The 20,629-nt window shown below is 41.0% G+C and overlaps 1 protein-coding gene across 1 annotated transcript in view; it reads left to right on the top strand.

Moving 5' to 3' along the window:
* The window catches only part of JAK1 (Janus kinase 1), a 459,211-nt gene that overhangs the window by 47,233 nt on the left and 391,349 nt on the right, over positions 1-20,629 (top strand). The window contains exons 3-4 of the mRNA XM_053693677.1: positions 12,824-12,977; positions 13,149-13,312. Of these exons, the coding sequence (XP_053549652.1) occupies positions 12,824-12,977; positions 13,149-13,312 (318 nt within the window). The remainder of the gene's footprint in view (positions 1-12,823; positions 12,978-13,148; positions 13,313-20,629) is intronic.

Genomic DNA, 20,629 nt, shown 5'->3' with positions numbered 1-20,629 from the left:
GATTCCAATCAGACAATATAACCTCGGTTGCCTACATCAACCATCAGCGGGGAACGAGAAGTTCCTTAGAGATGAGAGAAGTATCTCAGATACTAAAGTAGGCGGAGACTCACAGATATACGCTGTCAGCAATCTACATTCCGGGTGTACACAACTAAGAAGCGGGCTTCCTCTGCAGCAATCCTTTTACCCAGGGGAATGGTCTATCCACTCCAAGGTGTTTGCAGAGATATGCAGCAAGTGGGGGATGCCGGAGATAGATCTCATGGCATCCCACCTCACTACCAAGTTACCCAGGTACGGGTCAAGGTTGAGGGATCCTCAGGCGAAACTGATAGATACCCTATCAGTACCATAGAGGTTCTTTTTCCTCCATTACCACTTCTTCCTGGTGTGGTGACTCGCATCAAGCAGGAGCGAGCATCAGTGATTCTGATTGCTCCATCGTGGCCGCGAAGGACGTGGTTTGCTGATCTAGTGGGAATGTCCTTATCTCCTCAGTGGAGGTTACCTTGTCACAGAGATCTGCTGATACAGGGTCCCTTTGTTCATCAAAATCTAGATTCTCTGAGGCTGACTGCGAGGAGATTGAACGCTTAGTCTTAGCCAAGAGAAGGTTTTCTGAGAGTGTTATCGACACTCTCTGGTTCAAGCTCGTAAGCCCGTTACTTGTCGTATCTACCATAAAGTGTAGAGGACTTACTTGGACTGGTGAGAAGAGCGTGGCTTTTCCTGGCATAAGGTTAAGGTTGCCAGAATTTTATCTTTTCTACAGGATGGACTGGAGAAGGGTCTATTTGCTAGTTCCCTGAAGGGTCAGTTATCGGCCCTGTCAGTGTTACTGCACAATTGATTGGCTGAGCTTCTGAATGTGCAGTCCTTTGTTAATGCTCTGACTAGAATTAGATCTGGGCCTCCGCCTTGGAGCCTCAATCTTGTTTATAGTGTTTTGCAGCAGGCAAAGCCTATGCATACTTTTGACATTAAATTGTTATCTTGGAAGGTTCTTTTTTTGTTGGCTATTGCCTCTGCGTGCAGAGTTTCTGAGATTTCTGCCTTGCAATGTGACCCCCCGTATTTTGTTTTCCATGCTAAGGCAGTTTTACGCACTAAACTAGGGTTCCTTCCTAAGGTGATGTTGAATTGTAACATTAATTAAGAAATTGTTGTTCCTTATTTGTGTCCTAATTCTCCTTCAGCGAAGGAACATTTGCTTCATAATCTAGATGTGGTTCGTGCCTTGAAGTTCAATCTTCCTCTTTGTTTGTCATCTTTACAGGGAAGTGCAAGGGGCAGAAGGCTACTACGAATTCCCTATCTTTCTGGTTGAGGAGTGTCATCCGCTTAGCTTATGAGACAGCCGAACGATAGTCTCCTGAGAGGATAACGACTCATTCCACTAGAGCAGTGGCTTCCTACTGGACTTTTAAGAACAAAGCCTCTATGGATCAGATTTGTAAGGCGGCTACTTGGTCCTACTTACACACTTTTTTTCCTAAATTTTACAAGTTTGATGTGCTTGCTTTGGCTGAAGCAGCTTTCGGGAGGTAAGTTTTGCAGGCTGTGGTGCCCTCAGAATAGGGTCCGCCTCTTTTTTTTGTTCTCTCCGGATTATTATCTGGAGCTTGGGTAACAGTAAGGAATGAAGTTGTGGACTCTCCCTGCCTTATGGAAGGAAAACATAATTTATGCTTACCAATTAAATTCCTTTCCTTCCTGGCAGGGAGAGTCCACAACCTTTTTTATATCAATTCTTCTGGCACCTTTATGCCCTGATGTTTCTCCTACTTTTCCTTATTCCCTCGGCAGAATGACTGGGGTATAGGGGAAGTGGGAGATATTTAAGCCTTTGGCTGGGGTGTCTTTTCCTCCTCCTGGTGGCCAGGTGTTGTTTTTTTCCAACAGTAAGGAATGATGTCCGTGGACTCTCCCTGCCAGGATGGAAAGGGTTTTATCTGGTAAGCATAAATTATGTTTTTCTGAGGGGTACTATTCCCCCTTACCTCCCTGACCCCCCCCCCCCCCCCAACAGCTCTCTAACTCTCCCCCCTCTACCTATTATCCACCAAGTTTTTCTGTAGTGTTGCTGCCCCCCCTCATTTACCTACCCCCCTGCCCCATCCCAGGTCACTTCCCTCCCCCCCTCCCAGGTCATTTACCATGGCACTAAATGTAAAATCCCCCCCCCCTTCATGTTGCACTAAAGTGCAATTTTTTTGTAGCGTAGTGGTCCCCACCCGCCCCTCTCATATCCCCTCCTCCCGCCTCCCCCAGTGATGGGCAGCTCACCCTCCTCCCTCCGATCCCTTCCACGTCACCAATGTTCGGCATCATTGTTGGCCGATGCAGAGGGAGCCACAGAGTTGCCCTCTCTGCATCGATTGTCTATAAAAGGGTATTGCACGTTGCCTCAACATTGAGGCATCGTTGCAATACCCTGAAAGCATCTGGAAGCGATCACAATCGCTTCCAGTGCTTGAAACCCCAGAGGACGTGCCAGGCACGTCCTTGGTCATTAGCTGACACCCAATGCAGGACGTCCTTGGTCATTAGCTGACACCCAATGCAGGACGTCCTTGGTCAACAAGGGGTTAAAGGGCCATAGTAGCTGAAAAATAACATGCTCTATTTTGTTGGAGCATGTGATTTTTAGACTATTGACCCTATGCTACTATGTGTTTAACCCCCCCCACAAAAATGTTAAACACACAGTAGAAGTGCCCCTCAGGAACCGTGTAGCACTGCTGGTCCTGAGTACAAACTATATCTGAGTTGTGATCAGCAGCAGGTTCTGCTCAGGACCTGCAGTGCACTGCGGTTCCTGAGCGGTACTTCTAGTGTGGGTTTAAACACACATTAGTGTAGTGTCGCTAGACTTAATGAACTAGAACATGTAATTTTCTACTATTAATGGCCCTAACGGAAGTTTATTTGGCAGCTTCTTTATTGTAAATCAAGAAGAATTTGTTTAGGTTGAACTCGATGGACAGGTAGCAATGTATACAATAAAGTTTAGATCAGTAATGTCAACAAATACTTGTGGGTGGGGGAAGTCCTTGAGTAGAATGTAGCAGACGGACTTTTCTATTTAAGCCAATTTAGTATATATTTGCTACAGTAATTCCGCATTGCAGCTAATTGTGTACCTGAGTTCATCTATTTGTAGCATTCCTGTATATACAATGTTTTTTGGTCATTATTCAAGGGACACATTAGAGCTTTTACAGTAGAAAGGATGCATGAGTAATACATTCCCAGCAATGCTTTTTCTTAATATTGATGTCTTTATCATTTGTAGTAACGCACTGATGATATGTCATCCTGCTTATTAAGAAATTATTAGTAGATTGGAATTCATACCAGCATTAAAAATGTGCACTTAATTACCTATCTAATGGCAAAATTGTGTCTTCTTTCTTTTATTTATGACTTTTTCTGTCTTTTACCAGCATTTATCTTCTTGTAATTAAGATTGTTTGTTATAAAAAGTACATTGTTGGTTATATGGACATTAAACACTTTGAGACTGAAATATAAAATGTTTATGTATAGTACAAAAATTACTTTGCAATATATATTATTTACTTTGTTCCCTTTTCCTGTAATTTTTTTTTAATTTACATGTTTTATTGAATTTTAAAACAATAACACAAAGGTGAAAAGCATAAATACCAGATATAGTCTCTGATCATCTTCTTAGCAAATGAGTCCATTCTTGGGTTGTGCCAGTCATTGATGGAAGGTTAATATGCACAGTATGAAGATGAGAAATTTCATACAAATGTAGATAGAAATCATATTTTAAAGTACAACAATTGTAAAATATAACTTACTCCTATTTGTTACATCACAAATCAATTATAAGAGCACAAGGGACTGCAAAATCATGACAATTTATACTCGTCACCTGGAAACCTGGCTTGTGGGATTTGTTCTGTGGCAGTGTATTTCTTATTGTATGTTATATTATGTAAGTGTTCTCTGTTCCCATATGTATAAGATGTTTGCCCATGTAGCTGTAGTGTATTTTTTATAAGGATAAGACATGATCAATCTCCTTAAGCCACATAGGGAGAGTAGGGGGTTTGAGTTTTCTTCCAGAGATGGGGTATAAGCTTATTGGTGCAGTTTAGCATGCATTGGAATAGCTTCTTGAGGTATAGACATGTAATTCTGGGGATATGATTTAAGAGAATGATAGTAGGGATTAGTGTCAAGGAAGACCCTATGGTAGTGTTGACACATTTTGGTGATATCCCAATAAGATTTTAGTAGGGGACAGGTCCACCACATGTGAGAAAATGTGCCCTCTTTACCACAATCCCTCCAGCAAAGAGAGGATTTATTGGGGAATAGGCTTTGGAGCCTGTGGGGTGTGAGGTACCATCTAGAGAGTATTTTAACATTTAATTCTGCAATGAATAGTGAGATATATGATTTCTTAATCATATTTAATATATAACTCCACTGAGTATCAGTCATTGAGATGGATAGCTCTCCCATTTAGTTATGTAGGCTGGTCGATGGTCAGGAATGAACCTCTCAGTATTTTGTAGACTAAAGAGACGTGCATGCTGGGAGTAGTACAAAGTGTTTATAAAGAGGTGAGGGGTCTCATCATGTCAACTTTATGTGGGTTGGTTGAGATTGCATAACGTGCCTGAAGTAGGGAAACCAATTATGAAAAGGTGGGCCTATGATTTTGGCTACTGTTCTCCAGATAACAATACGTGTACTGGTATGTTTGAAGGTTGTCCGACTATTCTGGGAGTTTGTGTAGCTCCAAGTTGTATAAAGATTAAGTTGTTCAAAAGTGGAGTGAGGGGTGAGATCGGGCTCAATCAATATTGCTTTAAAGGCGGATATTACTTTGTCCCAAACTCTCAATGTGCTCAATATAAAATAGTTGGAGGCTATGCATTGTGGTCTATATTTTATAGGAATCCAACATAATTCACCAAGATTTAATCCTTAAACAATAAAGGACTCTAATTGAACCCAATGCTTTTTATTCCTGTAATTTTAACTCTGAAAATGTGTTGCGTTAGTGTAAAGTAATGGGCGCTGCCATGTTAAAACCTTTGTTTCTCCAACATTGGTGTGTCCGGTCCACGGCGTCATCCTTACTTGTGGGATATTCTCTTCCCCAACAGGAAATGGCAAAGAGTCCCAGCAAAGCTGGCCATATAGTCCCTCCTAGGCTCCGCCCACCCCAGTCATTCTCTTTGCCGTTGCACAGGCAACATCTCCACGGAGATGGTTAAGAGTTTTTTGGTGTTTAAATGTAGTTTTTATTCTTCTATCAAGTGTTTGTTATTTTAAAATAGTGCTGGTATGTACTATTTACTCTGAAACAGAAAAGGATGAAGATTTCTGTTTGTAAGAGGAAGATGATTTTAGCAGACAGTAACTAAAATCGATTGCTGTTTCCACATAGGACTGTTGAGATGAAGTAACTTCAGTTGGGGGAAACAGTTAGCAGACTTTTCTGCTTAAGGTATGACTAGCCATATTTCTAACAAGACTGTGTAATGCTGGAAGGCTGTCATTTCCCCTCATGGGGACCGGTAAGCCATTTTCTTAGTCAAACAAACAGAATAAAGGGCTTAATATGGGCTAAAAAACTGGTAGACATTTTTATGGGCTAAATCGATTGCTTTATTTGGGCATATTATTCAGATTTAGGCTAACAATTGGCATTTATAATCTTGGGGAACGCTTATAAAACGGCAGGCACTGTGTTAGACACCTTTTTCAGTCAGGGGGCCTTTCTAGTTATAGACTGAGCCTCATTTTCGCGCCATTAATGCGCAGTTGTTTTTTGAGAGCAGGGCATGCAGATGCATGTGTGAGGATCTAAAAATCACTGAAAAAGCTTCTAGAAGGCGTCATTTGGTATCGTATTCCCCTCAGGGCTTGGTTGGGTCTTAGCAAAGACTATAGCTGGGACTGTATAGGGGTTAAATTTAAAAATGGCTCCGGTTCCGTTATTTTAAGGGTTAAAGCTCTGAAATTTGGTGTGCAATCCTTTTAAGGCTTTAAGACACTGTGGTGAAATTTTGGTAATTTTTGAACGATTCCTTCATACTTTTTCACATATTCAGTAATAAAGTGTTTTCTGTTTGAAATTTAAAGTGACAGTAACGGTTTTATTTTAAAACGTTTTTTGTGCTTTGTTGACAAGTTTAAGCCTGTTTAACATGTCTGTACCTTCAGATAAGCTATGTTCTATATGTATGAAAGCCAATGTGTCTCCCCATTTAAATTTATGTGATAATTGTGCCATAGCGTCCAAACAAAGTAAGGACAGTACTGCCACAGATAATGATATTGCCCAAGATGATTCCTCAAATGAGGGGAGTAAACATGATACTACATCATCTCCTACTGTGTCTACACCAGTTTTGCCCATGCAGGAGGCCCCTAGTACATCTAGTGCGCCAATACTTATTACCATGCAACAATTAACGGCTGTAATGGATAACTCCATAGCAAATCTTTTATCCAAAATGCCTACTTATCAGAGAAAGCGTGATTGCTCTGTTTTAAACACTGAAGAGCAAGAGGGCGCTGATGATAATTGTTCTGTCATACCCTCACACCAATCTGAAGGGGCCATGAGGGAGGTTTTGTCTGATGGAGAAATCTCAGATTCAGGAAAAATTTCTCATCAAGCTGAACCTGATATTGTGACATTTAAATTTAAATTAGAACATCTCCGCGCACTGCTTAAGGAGGTGTTATCTACTCTGGATGATTGTGACAATTTGGTCATTCCAGAGAAATTATGCAAGATGGACAGGTTCCTAGAGGTTCCGGTGCTCCCCGACGCTTTTCCTATACCCAAGCGGGTGGCGGACATAGTAAATAAGGAGTGGGAAAAGCCCGGCATACCTTTTGTTCCCCCCCCCTATATTTAAGAAATTATTTCCTATGGTCGACCCCAGAAAGGACTTATGGCAGACAGTCCCCAAGGTCGAGGGGGCAGTTTCTACTCTAAACAAACGCACTACTATTCCTATCGAAGATAGTTGTGCTTTCAAAGATCCTATGGATAAAAAATTGGAAGGTTTGCTTAAAAAGATTTTTGTACAGCAAGGCTACCTTCTACAACCAATTTCATGCATTGTTCCTGTCACTACGGCAGCGTGGTTCTGGTTTGAGGAACTAGAAAAGTCGCTCAGTAGAGAAACTCCATATGAAGAGGTTATGGACAGAGTTCACGCACTTAAATTGGCTAACTCTTTTATTTTAGATGCCGCTTTGCAATTAGCTAGATTTGCGGCGAAAAATTCAGGGTTTGCTATCGTGGCGCGCAGAGCGCTTTGGCTAAAGTCTTGGTCAGCGGATGTGTCATCCAAGACAAAATTGCTTAACATCCCTTTCAAAGGTAAAACTTTATTTGGACCAGAATTGAAAGAGATTATTTCAGACATCACTGGGGGAAAGGGCCACGCCCTTCCACAGGATAGGTCTTTTAAGGCTAAAAATAAGCCTAATTTTCGTCCCTTTCGCAGAAACGGACCAGCCTCTAATTCTGCATCCTCTAAGCAAGAGGGTAATGCCTCACAACCCAAACCAGCCTGGAAACCAATGCAAGGCTGGAACAAGGGTAAGCAGGCCAAGAAGCCTGCCACTGCTAACAAAACAGCATGAAGGAGTAGCCCCCGATCCGGGACCGGATCTAGTGGGGGGCAGACTCTCTCTCTTTGCTCAGGCTTGGGCAAGAGATGTTCAGGATCCTTGGGTGCTAGAAATAGTTTCTCAAGGTTATCTCCTGGAATTCAAGGAACTACCCCCAAGGGGAAGGTTCCACAAGTCTCACTTATCCTCAAACCAAATAAAGAGACAGGCATTCTTACATTGAGTAGAAGACCTGTTAAAGATGGGAGTGATACATCCAGTTCCAATAAAGGAACAAGGAATGGGATTTTATTCCAATCTGTTCGTAGTTCCCAAAAAAGAGGGAACGTTCAGACCAATTTTGGATTTGAAGATCCTAAACAAATTTCTCAGGGTACCATCGTTCAAAATGGAAACTATTCGAACGATTCTACCCACCATCCAGGAAAGTCAATTTATGACTACCGTAGATCTAAAGGATGCGTACCTACATATTCCTATCCACAAAGAACATCATCAGTTCCTAAGGTTCGCTTTTCTGGACAAGCATTACCAGTTTGTGGCTCTCCCATTCGGATTAGCCACTGCTCCAAGGATTTTCACAAAGGTGCTAGGGTCCCTTCTAGCGGTTCTAAGACCAAGGGGCATTGCAGTAGTACCTTACTTGGACGACATTCTAATACAAGCGTTGTCCCTGTCAAAAGCAAAGGCTCATACGGACATCGTTCTAGCCTTTCTCAGATCTCACGGATGGAAGGTGAACAAAGAAAAAAGTTCTCTGTCCCCGTCAACAAGAGTTCCCTTCTTGGGAACAATAAAAGATTCCTTAGAAATGAAAAATTTTCTGACAGAGGTCAGAAAATCAAAACTTCTAAGCTCTTGTCAAGTGCTTCATTCTGTTCCTCGTCCTTCCATAGCGCAGTGCATGGAAGTAGTAGGATTGATGGTTGCAACAATGGACATAGTTCCTTTTGCACGAATTCATCTAAGACCATTACAACTGTGCATGCTCAAACAGTGGAATGGGGATTATACAGACTTGTCTCCAATGATTCAAGTAGATCAAGAGACCAGAGATTCACTCCGTTGGTGGCTGACCCTGGACCATCTGTCTCAGGGAATGAGCTTCCGCAGGCCAGAGTGGGTCATTGTCACGACCGACGCCAGTCTAGTGGGCTGGGGCGCGGTCTGGGAATCCCTGAAAGCTCAGGGTCTATGGTCTCGGGAAGAGTCTCTTCTCCCGATAAACATTCTGGAACTGAGAGCGATATTCAATGCTCTCAGAGCTTGGCCTCAACTAGCAAAGGCCAAATTCATAAGGTTCCAATCAGACAACATGACGACCGTTGCATATATCAATCATCAGGGGGGAACAAAGAGTTCCCTGGCGATGAAAGAAGTGACCAAAATAATTCAATGGGCGGAGGATCACTTCTTGTTCAGGGTCCATTCGAACATCCAAATCTGGTCTCCCTCCAACTGACGGCTTGGAGATTGAACGCTTGATTCTATCAAAGCGTGGGTTTTCAGATTCTGTGATAGATACTCTGGTTCAGGCCAGAAAACCTGTAACTAGAAAAATTTAACATAAAATATGGAAAAAATATATCTGTTGGTGTGAATCCAAAGGATTCCCATGGAATAAGATAAAAATTCCTAAGATTCTCTCCTTCCTACAAGAAGGTTTGGAGAAAGGATTATCTGCAAGTTCTCTAAAGGGACAGATCTCTGCTTTATCTGTCTTACTACACAAAAGACTGGCAGCTGTGCCAGATGTTCAAGCTTTTGTTCAGGCTCTGGTTAGGATCAAGCCTGTTTACAGACCTTTGACTCCTCCCTGGAGTCTAAATCTAGTTCTTTCAGTTCTTCAAGGAGTTCCGTTTGAACCTTTACATTCCATAGATATTAAGTTACTATCTTGGAAAGTTTTGTTTTTAGTTGCAATTTCTTCTGCTAGAAGAGTTTCAGAGTTATCTGCTCTGCAGTGTTCTCCGCCCTATCTGGTGTTCCATGCAGATAAGGTGGTTTTGCGTACTAAGCCTGGTTTTCTTCCTAAAGTTGTTTCTAACAAAAATATTAACTAGGAGATAGTTGTACCTTCTTTGTGTCCGAATCCAGTTTCAAAGAAGGAACGTTTGTTACACAATTTGGACGTAGTCCGTGCTCTAAAGTTCTATTTAGAGGCTACTAAAGATTTCAGACAAACATCTTCCTTGTTTGTTGTTTATTCTGGTAAAAGGAGAGGTCAAAAAGCGACTTCTACCTCTCTTTCCTTTTGGCTTAAAAGCATTATCCGATTGGCTTATGAGACTGCCGGACGGCAGCCTCCTGAAAGAATCACAGCTCACTCCACTAGGGCTGTGGCTTCCACATGGGCCTTCAAGAACGAGGCTTCTGTTGACCAGATATGTAAGGCAGCGACTTGGTCTTCACTGCACATTTTTGCCAAATTTTACAAATTTGATACTTTTGCTTCTTCGGAGGCTATTTTTGGGAGAAAGGTTTTGCAAGCTGTGGTGCCTTCCGTTTAGGTAACCTGATTTGCTCCCTCCCTTCATCCTTGTCCTAAAGCTTTGGTATTGGTTCCCACAAGTAAGGATGACGCCGTGGACCAGACACACCAATGTTGGAGAAAACAGAATTTATGCTTACCTGATAAATTACTTTCTCCAACGGTGTGTCCGGTCCACGGCCCGCCCTGTTTTTTTAATCAGGTCTGATGAATTATTTTCTCTAACTACAGTCACCACGGTACCATATGGTTTCTCCTATATATATTTCCTCCTGTCCGTCGGTCGAATGACTGGGGTGGGCGGAGCCTAGGAGGGACTATATGGCCAGCTTTGCTGGGACTCTTTGCCATTTCCTGTTGAGGAAGAGAATATCCCACAAGTAAGGATGACGCCGTGGACCGGACACACCGTTGGAGAAAGTAATTTATCAGGTAAGCATAAATTCTGTTTTTCTTATCTAATCTCTTCTGCTGAGGATAATTAGTGACAGATAAACTGTAGAAACAATAGTTGTGTTGGAAATATAGCAATGTTAAAGGATCTTTAAAGGGACAGTCAACTCCAAAATTGTTATTGATAAAAAGATAGATAACACCTTTACTACCATTCCCCAGCTTTGCACAACCAACACTGTAGTATTAATATTCTTTATAACATTTAAACCTCTAAATTTCTGCCTGTTTCTAAGCCACAAAATCAAAGATAAGTCCAGCCACTGTGCAAGCTGTAGGGTAGACAGTAAAACCCCCAATATAGATACAAATCTCAAAGATGCAGCAGCACAGTGTTAAGTAACCATTTATTGGCACCAAAGCAAAAACCACAACGTTTCGGGTTTACCCCTTAATCATGATTAAGGGGTAACACTCAAAACATTGTGGTTTTTGCTTTGGTGCCAATAAATGGTTACTTAACACTGTGCTGCTGCATCTTTGAGATTTTTGCTTCCAAGCCACTACAGACAGTCTCTTATCACATGCTTTTTTTAATTAGCTTTTCACATCAGGAGACTGCTAGTTCATGTGGGCCATATAACATTGTGCTCTCTCCCGGGAGTTGTGCACAACACAGCACTAATTGGCTAAAATGAAAGTCAATAGATAAAAATAAATAAATAGCCATGTGTCAGAAGAGGTTTAGATACAAGGTAATCACAGAGGTAAAAAGTACATTTATATAACCGTGTTAGTTATGCAAAACTGAGGAATGGGTAATAAAGGGATTATCTATCTTTTTAAACAATAACATTTTTGTAGTTGACTGTCCCTTTAATAGTTATTTTAACATTTCTACTCCAGACACAATCATTGCAGTCTAGTCCAAATAAAACTTTCATGATTTAGATAGGACATGTGATTTTAAACAACTTTCCAATTTACTTTTATCACCAATTTTGCTTTGCTCTCTTGGTATTCTTAGTTGAAAGCTAAACATAGGAGGTTCATATGCTAATTTCTTAGACCTTAAAGGCCACCTCTTATCTAAATGTATTTTGACAGTTTTTCTCCACTAGAGGGTGTTAGTTCATGTGTGCCATATGGATAACACTGTTCTCACGCACGTGGAGTTACCTAGGAGTCAGCACTGATTGGCGAAAATGCAAGTCTGTCAAAATAACTGAAATAAGGGGGCAGTTTGAAGAGGCTTAGATACAAGATAATCACAGAAGTAAAAAGTATATTAATATAACTGATATAAGGGGGCAGTTTGCAGAGGCTTAGATACAAGGTAATCACAGAGGTAAAAAGTATATTAATATAACTGATATAAGGGGGCAGTCTGCAGAGGCTTAGATACAGGGTAATCACAGAGGTAAAAAGTATATTAATATAACTGAGATAAGGGACAGTCTGCAGAGGTTTAGATACAGGGTAATCACAGAGGTAAAAAGCATATTAATATAACTGAGATAAGGGGCAGTCTGCAGAGACTTAGATACAAGGTAATCACAGAGGTAAAAAGTATATTAATATAACTGATATAAGGGGGCAGTCTGCAGAGGCTTAGATACAAGGTAATCACAGAGGTAAAAAGTATATTAATATAACTGAGATAAGGGACAGTCTGCAGAGGCTTAGATACAGGGTAATCACAGAGGTAAAAAGCATATTAATATAACTGTGCTGGTTATGTAAAACTAGGGAATGGGTAATAAAGGGATTAGCTGTCTTTTAAACAATATCATTTCTGGTGTAGACTGTCCCTTTCAAACCTTATCCCAAAAAGTCCCGGGCAGTATAGATTATATGTGCGACATGGCAGCAGCACCTTATAGAAACTAAACCTTTACACTTATATATAATCTGTGCTTTGAATCCATCATATCTATCATTTATTTACTGTTTCATGTCTATTTAAAAATAAAACAGAAATAAACTGTGATTTTAACTAAAATGTACTTTTGAACCAGTAAAACTTAAAACAATTAAAACAAGCTCACTCACTGCCACATGCCGATACAAACTGCAAACAGATCTGCAGGCTCTGGCCTAAGCTGGGGCACATTGCAGCTACTAATAAGATGCTGGACTGCTCTCTGCAGAAAGGCGGAAGATGGGTTAATTTATAATAAAATCTTATTGTGCAAGTAATAAACACACAAAAAGGTCTATAGATTTAGAGTTTGTTTTACTAGTGTATTGTAAGTATAGTGGATTAAATATTCATTTATTTTTTATTTCCTGAAGATTCTTTTTTACAAATTGGCATGGAACAAATGAAAATGAACAATCTGTGTGGAGACATTATCCAAAAAAGCAGAGAGACATTTATGATAGAAAGCAAACGCAAGAGGGCACGCCTCTCCTAGATGCCAGCTCATTGGATTATCTGTTTGCACAGGTACATTGTAAAGGAAACATTTATTACTCTCAGATAGCGAGCGTTTGCTGAACTTTATATGTTTTGTTTCAATAATTAAAATAAATTGTCCTTTCAGTAATATTTAATTTGTTTCTCATAATTTGGACTAATTTGTTCTTTTCTGTGAATATATGATCATGCTTTCTCCAGGGTCAGTATGAATTGGTGAAATGTCTGGCACCAGTCCGAGATCCAAAAACTGAAGACGAAGTTCATGAAATTGAAAATGAGTGCCTAGGAATGGCTGTGCTTGCAATCTCTCATTATGCTATCAAGCAGAATATGCAACTTCCTGAGCTTCCCAGGGACATCAGGTTAGTAATGATCTCAACTGAATAAAATTCAGCTATATCAGTAGTTTTTTTCTTTTCTTGAGCAAGAATGTGCAAGTTACAGTTTTATAAAGTTTTTAACTTTAATGGGCATACTTGCCAAAATAAAATGTACATGGGCGCATTTCCCTTTTTAGCAAAAGCAATTTTAGGATATACTTGTATTTGTCATATAAAACAAAAAAACAGCACATCTTTAAAGGGCCATAATACCCAAATGTTTAAACACTTGAAAGTGATGCAGTATAGCTGTAAAAAGCTGACTAGAAAATATCCCCTGAACATCTCTATGTAAAAAAAGTAAATTTATGCTTACCTGATAAATTAATTTCTTCTATGGTACGCCGAGTCCACGGATTCATCCTTTACTTGTGGGATATTATCTTCCTGCTAACAGAAAGTGGCAAAGAGCACCACAGCAGAGCTGTGTATATAGCTCCTCCCTTAGCTCCACCCCCCAGTCATTCGACCGAAGGTACAGGAAGAAAAAGGAGAAACTACAAGGTGCAGAGGTGACTGAAGTTTAAAATCAAAAAATATAATCTGTCTTAAAATGACAGGGCAGGCCGTGGACTCGTCGTACCATAGAAGAAATTAATTTATCAGGTAAGCATAAATTTACTTTTCTTCTATAAGGTACGACGAGTCCACGGATTCATCCTTTACTTGTGGGATACAATACCAAAGCTACAGGACACGGATGAACGGGAGGGACAAGACAGATGGTTAAACAGAAGGCACCACTGCTTGAAGAACTTTTCTCCCAAAAATAGCCTCCGAAGAAGCAAAAGTATCAAATTTGTAAAATTTGGAAAAGGTATGAAGCGTAGACCAAGTCGCAGCCTTACAAATCTGTTCAACAGAAGCATAATTTTTAAAAGCCCATGTGGAAGCCACCGCTCTAGTAGAGTGAGCTGTAATCCTTTCAGGAGGCTGCTGTCCAGCAGTCTCGTATGCCAAATGGATGATGCTTTTCAGCCAAAAAGAAATAGAGGTAGCCGTAGCTTTTTGACCTCTACGTTTTCCAGAATAGACAACAAACAAAGAAGACATTTTACGGAAATCTTTGGTTGCTTGCAAGTAAAACTTCAAAGCACGAACCACGTCCAAGTTGTGCAACAGACGCTCCTTCTTAGAGGAATGATTAGGACACAGAGAAGGAACAACAATTTCCTGATTGATATTCCTATTAGTAACAACCTTAGGAAGGAATCCAGGTTTGGTACGCAAAACCACCTTATCAGCATGGAAAACAAGATAAGGCGAGTCGCATTGCAATGCAGATAATTCAGAAACTCTTTGAGTCGAAGAGATAGCAACTAAAAACAGAACTTTCCAAGATAGAAGCTTAATATCTACGGAATGCCTAGGTTCAAACGGAACCCCTTGAAGAACTTTAAGAACTAAATTCAAACTCCATGGCGGAGCAACAGGTTTAAACACTTGATTCTAACTAAAGCCTGACAGAACGACTGAACGTCTGGAACATCTGCCAGATTCTTGTGCAGTAGAATTGATAAGGCAGATATCTGTCCCTTTAAGGAACTAGCTGATAGCCCCTTCTCCAATCCTTCTTGGAGAAAGGACAAAATCCTAGGAATCCTGATCTTACTCCATGAGTAGCCTTTGGATTCGCACCAATAAAGATATTTACGCCATATCTTATGATAATTTTTCCTAGTGACAGGCTTTCGAGCCTGAATCAAGGTATCTATGACCGACTCAGAGAAACCCCGCTTGGATAAAATCAAGCATTCAATCTCCAAGCAGTCAGCCGCAGAGAAACTAGATTTGGATGCTGGAACGGACCTTGAATCAGAAGGTCCTGTCTCAGTGGCAGAGTCCATGGTGGAAGAGATGACATGTCCACCAGGTCAGCATACCAAGTCCTGCGTGGCCACGCAGGTGCTATCAAAATCACTGAAGCTCTCTCCTGTTTGATTCTGGCAATCAAACGAGGAAGGAGAGGAAATGGTGGAAACACATAAGCCAGGTTGAACGACCAGGGTACTGCTAGAGCATCTATCAGTATTGCCTGAGGATCCCGTGACCTGGACCCGTAACAAGGAAGTTTGGCGTTTTGACGAGACGCCATCAGATCCAATTCTGGTGTGCCCCATTGCAGAATCAATTGTGCAAACACCTCCGGATGGAGTTCCCACTCACCCGGATGAAAAGTCTGACGACTTAGAAAATCCGCTTCCCAGTTCTCCACTCCTGGGATATAGATTGCTGATAGATGGCAAGAGTGAGTCTCTGCCCATCAAATTATTTTGCTAACCTCTATCATCGCTAGAGAACTCTTTGTTCCCCCCTGATGATTGATATATGCTACAGTCGTGATATTGTCCGACTGGAATCTTATGAATCTGGCCGAAGCCAGCTGAGGCCACGCCAGAAGCTCATTGAATATCGCTCTCAGTACTAGAATATTTATCGGGAGGAGAGCCTCCTCCTGAGTCCACAAACCCTGTGCTTTCAGGGAATTCCAGACTGCACCCCAGCCCAATAGGCTGGGTCCATCGTCACTATGACCCATGCCTGCCTGCGGAAACACATTCCCTGGGACAGATGATCTTGTGACAACCACCAAAGAAGAGAGTCTCTGGTCTCTTGATCCAGATTTATCTGAGGAGATAAATCTGCATAATCCCCATTCCACTGTTTGAGCATGCATAGTTGCAGTGGTCTGAGATGTAAGCGAGCAAACGGAACTATGTCCATTGCCGCTACCATTAGTCCGATTACCTCCATACACTGAGCCACTGACGGCCGAGGAATGGAATAGAGAGCTCGGCAGATGGTTAAAATCTTTGATTTCCTGACCTCCGTCAAAAAATTTTTCATGTCCACCGAATCTATCAGAGTTCCCAGGAATGGAACTCTTGTGAGAGGGATAAGTGAACCCTTTTTTACGTTCACCTTCCACCCGTGAGATCTTAGAAAAGCCAACACGATGTCCGTGTGAGACTTGGCTAGTTGTTAAGTCGACGCCTGAATTAAGATATCGTCCAGTTAAGGAGCCACAGCTATGCCCCATGGCCTTAGAACCGCCAGAAGGGACCCTAGCACCTTTGTGAAAATTCTGGGAGCTGTCGCCAACCCGAAGGGAGGAGCCACAAACTGGTAATGCTTGTCCAGAAAGGCGAACCTGAGGAACTGGTGATGATCTTTGTGGATAGGGATGTGTAGATACGCATCCTTTAAATCCACGGTGGTCATATATTGACCTGGATCATTGGTAAAATAGTCGAATGGTCTCCATCTTGAAGGCTGGGACTCTGAGGAATTTGTTTAGGATCTTGAGATCTAAAATTGGTCTGAAGGTTCCCTCTTTTTTGGGAACCACAAACAGATTGGAATAGAACCCCTGCCCCTGTTCTGTTTTCGGAACTGGGCAGATCACTCCCATGGTATATAGGTCTTCTACACAGCGTAAGAACGCCTCTCTTTTTGTCTGGTTTACAGACAATTGAGAAAGATGGAATCTCCCCCTTGCAGGAGAATATTTGAAATCCAGAAGATACCCCTGGGTTACGATTTCTAAAGCCCAGGAGTCCTGAACGTCTCTTGCCCAAGCCTGAGCAAAGAGAGAGAGTCTGCCCCCTACTAGATCCGGTCCCGGATCGGGGGCTACCCCTTCATGCTGTCTTGGTGGCAGCAGCGGGCTTCTTGGCCTGTTTACCCTTGTTCCAAGTCTGGTTAGGTCTCCAGACTGACTTGGATTGAGCAAAATTCCCCTCTTGCTTTGCAGCAGGGGAAGAGGTAGAGGGACCACCTTTGAAGTTTCGAAAGGAACAAAAATTATTTCTTTCATGTAATTAGCAAGAGTCCATGAGCTAGTGACGTATGGGATATACATTCCTACCAGGAGGGGCAAAGTTTCCCAAACCTCAAAATGCCTATAAATACACCCCTCACCACACCCACAATTCAGTTTTACAAACTTTGCCTCCTATGGAGGTGGTGAAGTAAGTTTGTGCTAGATTCTACGTTGATATGCGCTCCGCAGCAAGTTGGAGCCCGGTTTTCCTCTCAGCGTGCAGTGAATGTCAGAGGGATGTGAGGAGAGTATTGCCTATTTGAATGCAGTGATCTCCTTCTACGGGGTCTATTTCATAGGTTCTCTGTTATCGGTCGTAGAGATTCATCTCTTACCTCCCTTTTCAGATCGACGATATACTCTTATATATACCATTACCTCTGCTGATTTTCGTTTCAGTACTGGTTTGGCTTTCTACAAACATGTAGATGAGTGTCCTGGGGTAAGTAAATCTTATTTTCTGTGACACTCTAAGCTATGGTTGGGCACTTTATTTATAAAGTTCTAAATATATGTATTCAAACATTTATTTGCCTTGACTCAGAATGTTCAACATTCCTTATTTTCAGACAGTCAGTTTCATATTTGGGATAATGCGTTTGAATCAATCATTTTTTCTTACCTTAAAAATTTGACTTTTTTTTCCCCTGTGGGCTGTTAGGCTCGCGGAGGCTGAAAATGCTTCATTTTATTGCGTCATTCTTGGCGCGGACTTTTTTGGCGCAAAAAATCTTTTCTGTTTCCGGCGTCATACGTGTCGCCGGAAGTTGCGTCATTTTTTGACGTTCTTTTGCGCCAAAAATGTCGGCGTTCCGGATGTGGCGTCATTTTTGGCCAAAAAATATGGGCGTCGCTTTTGTCTCCACATTATTTCAGTCTCATTTTTTCTTTGCTTCTGGTTACTAGAAGCTTGTTTATTGGCATTTTTTCCCATTCCTGAAACTGTCATTTAAGGAATTTGATCAATTTTGCTTTATATGTTGTTTTTTCTCTTACATATTGCAAGATGTCTCACGTTGCATCTGAGTCAGAAGATACTTCAGGAAAATCGCTGTCTAGGGCTGGAACTACCAAAGCTAAGTGTATCTGCTGTAAACTTTTGGTAGCTATTCCTCCGGCTGTTGTTTGTATTAATTGTCATGACAAACTTGTTAAAGCAGATAATATTTCCTTTAGTAATGTACCATTGCCTGTTGCAGTTCCCTCAACATCTAAGGTGCAGAATGTTCCTGATAACATAAGAGATTTTGTTTCTGAATCCATCAAGAAGGCTATGTCTGTTATTTCTTCTTCTAGTAAACATAAAAAATCTTTTAAAACTTCTCTCTCTACAGATGAATTTTTAAATGAACATCATCAATCTGATTCTGATGACTCTTCTGGTTCAGAGGATTCTGTCTCAGAGATTGATGCTGATAAATCTTCATATTTATTTAAAATGGAATTTATTCGTTCTTTACTTAAAGAAGTACTAATTGCTTTAGAAATAGAGGATTCTGGTCCTCTTGATACTAATTCTAAACGTTTAGATAAGGTGTTTAAATCTCCTGTGGTTATTCCAGAAGTTTTTCCTGTTCCTAATGCTATTTCTGAAGTAATTTCCAGAGAATGGGATAAATTGGGTAATTCATTTACTCCTTCTAAACGTTTTAAGCAATTATATCCTGTGCCGTCTGACAGATTAGAATTTTGGGACAAAATCCCTAAAGTTGATGGGGCTATTTCTACCCTTGCTAAACGTACTACTATTCCTACGTCAGATGGTACTTCGTTTAAAGATCCTTTAGATAGGAAAATTGAATCCTTTCTAAGAAAAGCTTATCTGTGTTCAGGTAATCTTCTTAGACCTGCTATATCTTTGGCTGATGTTGCTGCAGCTTCAACTTTTTGGTTGGAGACTTTAGCACAACAAGTAACAGATCATGATTCTCATAATATTATTCTTCTTCTTCAGCATGCTAATAATTTTATCTGTGATGCCATTTTTGATATTATCAGAGTTGATGTCAGGTTTATGTCTCTAGCTATTTTAGCTAGAAGAGCTTTATGGCTTCTAAATCAACTCTACTTTCCATTTCTTTCCAGGGTAACAAATTATTTGGTTCTCAGTTGGATTCCATTATCTCAACTGTTACTGGTGGGAAAGGAACTTTTTTACCACAGGATAAAAAATCTAAGGGTAAAAACAGGGCTAATAATCGTTTTCGTTCCTTTCGTTTCAACAAAGAACAAAAGCCTGATCCTTCATCCTCAGGAGCAGTTTCAGTTTGGAAACCATCTCCAGTCTGGAATAAATCCAAGCCTTCTAGAAAGGCAAAGCCTGCTTCTAAGTCCACATGAAGGTGCGGCCCTCATTCCAGCTCAGCTGGTAGGGGGCAGGTTACGTTTTTTCAAAGAAATTTGGATCAATTCTGTTCACAATCTTTGGATTCAGAACATTGTTTCAGAAGGGTACAGAATTGGTTTCAAGATGAGACCTCCTGCAAAGAGATTTTTTCTTTCCCGTGTCCCAGTAAATCCAGTGAAAGCTCAAGCATTTCTGAATTGTGTTTCAGATCTAGAGTTGGCTGGAGTAATTATGCCAGTTCCAGTTCTGGAACAGGGGATGGGGTTTTATTCAAATCTCTTCATTGTACCAAAGAAGGAGAATTCCTTCAGACCAGTTCTGGATCTAAAAATATTGAATCGTTATGTAAGAATACCAACGTTCAAAATGGTAACTGTAAGGACTATCTTGCCTTTTGTTCAGCAAGGGCATTATATGTCCACAATAGATTTACAGGATGCTTATCTGCATATTCCGATTCATCCAGATCATTATCAGTTCCTGAGATTCTCTTTTCTGGACAAGCATTACCAGTTTGTGGCTCTGCCATTTGGCCTAACTACAGCTCCAAGAATTTTTACAAAGGTTCTCGGTGCCCTTCTGTCTGTAATCAGAGAACAGGGTATTGTGGTATTTCCTTATTTGGACGATATCTTGGTACTTGCTCAGTCTTTACATTTAGCAGAATCTCATACGAATCGACTTGTGTTGTTTCTTCAAGATCATGGTTGGAGGATCAATTTACCAAAAAGTTAATTGATTCCTCAGACAAGGGTAACTTTTCTGGGTTTCCAGATAGATTCAGTGTCCATGACTCTGTCTTTAACAGACAAGAGACGTCTAAAATTGATTTCAGCTTGTCGAAACCTTCAGTCACAATCATTCCCTTCGGTAGCCTTATGCATGGAAATTCTAGGTCTTATGACTGCTGCATCGGACGCGATCCCCTTTGCTCGTTTTCACATGCGACCTCTTCAGCTCTGTATGCTGAATCAATGGTGCAGGGATTACACAAAGATATCTCAATTAATATCTTTAAAACCGATTGTACGACACTCTCTAACGTGGTGGACAGATCACCATCGTTTAATTCAGGGGGCTTCTTTTGTGCTTCCGACCTGGACTGTAATTTCAACAGATGCAAGTCTCA

This window comes from Bombina bombina, chromosome 10 (assembly GCF_027579735.1).
Source record: "Bombina bombina isolate aBomBom1 chromosome 10, aBomBom1.pri, whole genome shotgun sequence".
NCBI lineage: Eukaryota > Metazoa > Chordata > Amphibia > Anura > Bombinatoridae > Bombina > Bombina bombina.
Note: the sequence above shows the minus strand (reverse complement) of the source record. Positions and strands in the feature narration are given on the sequence as shown.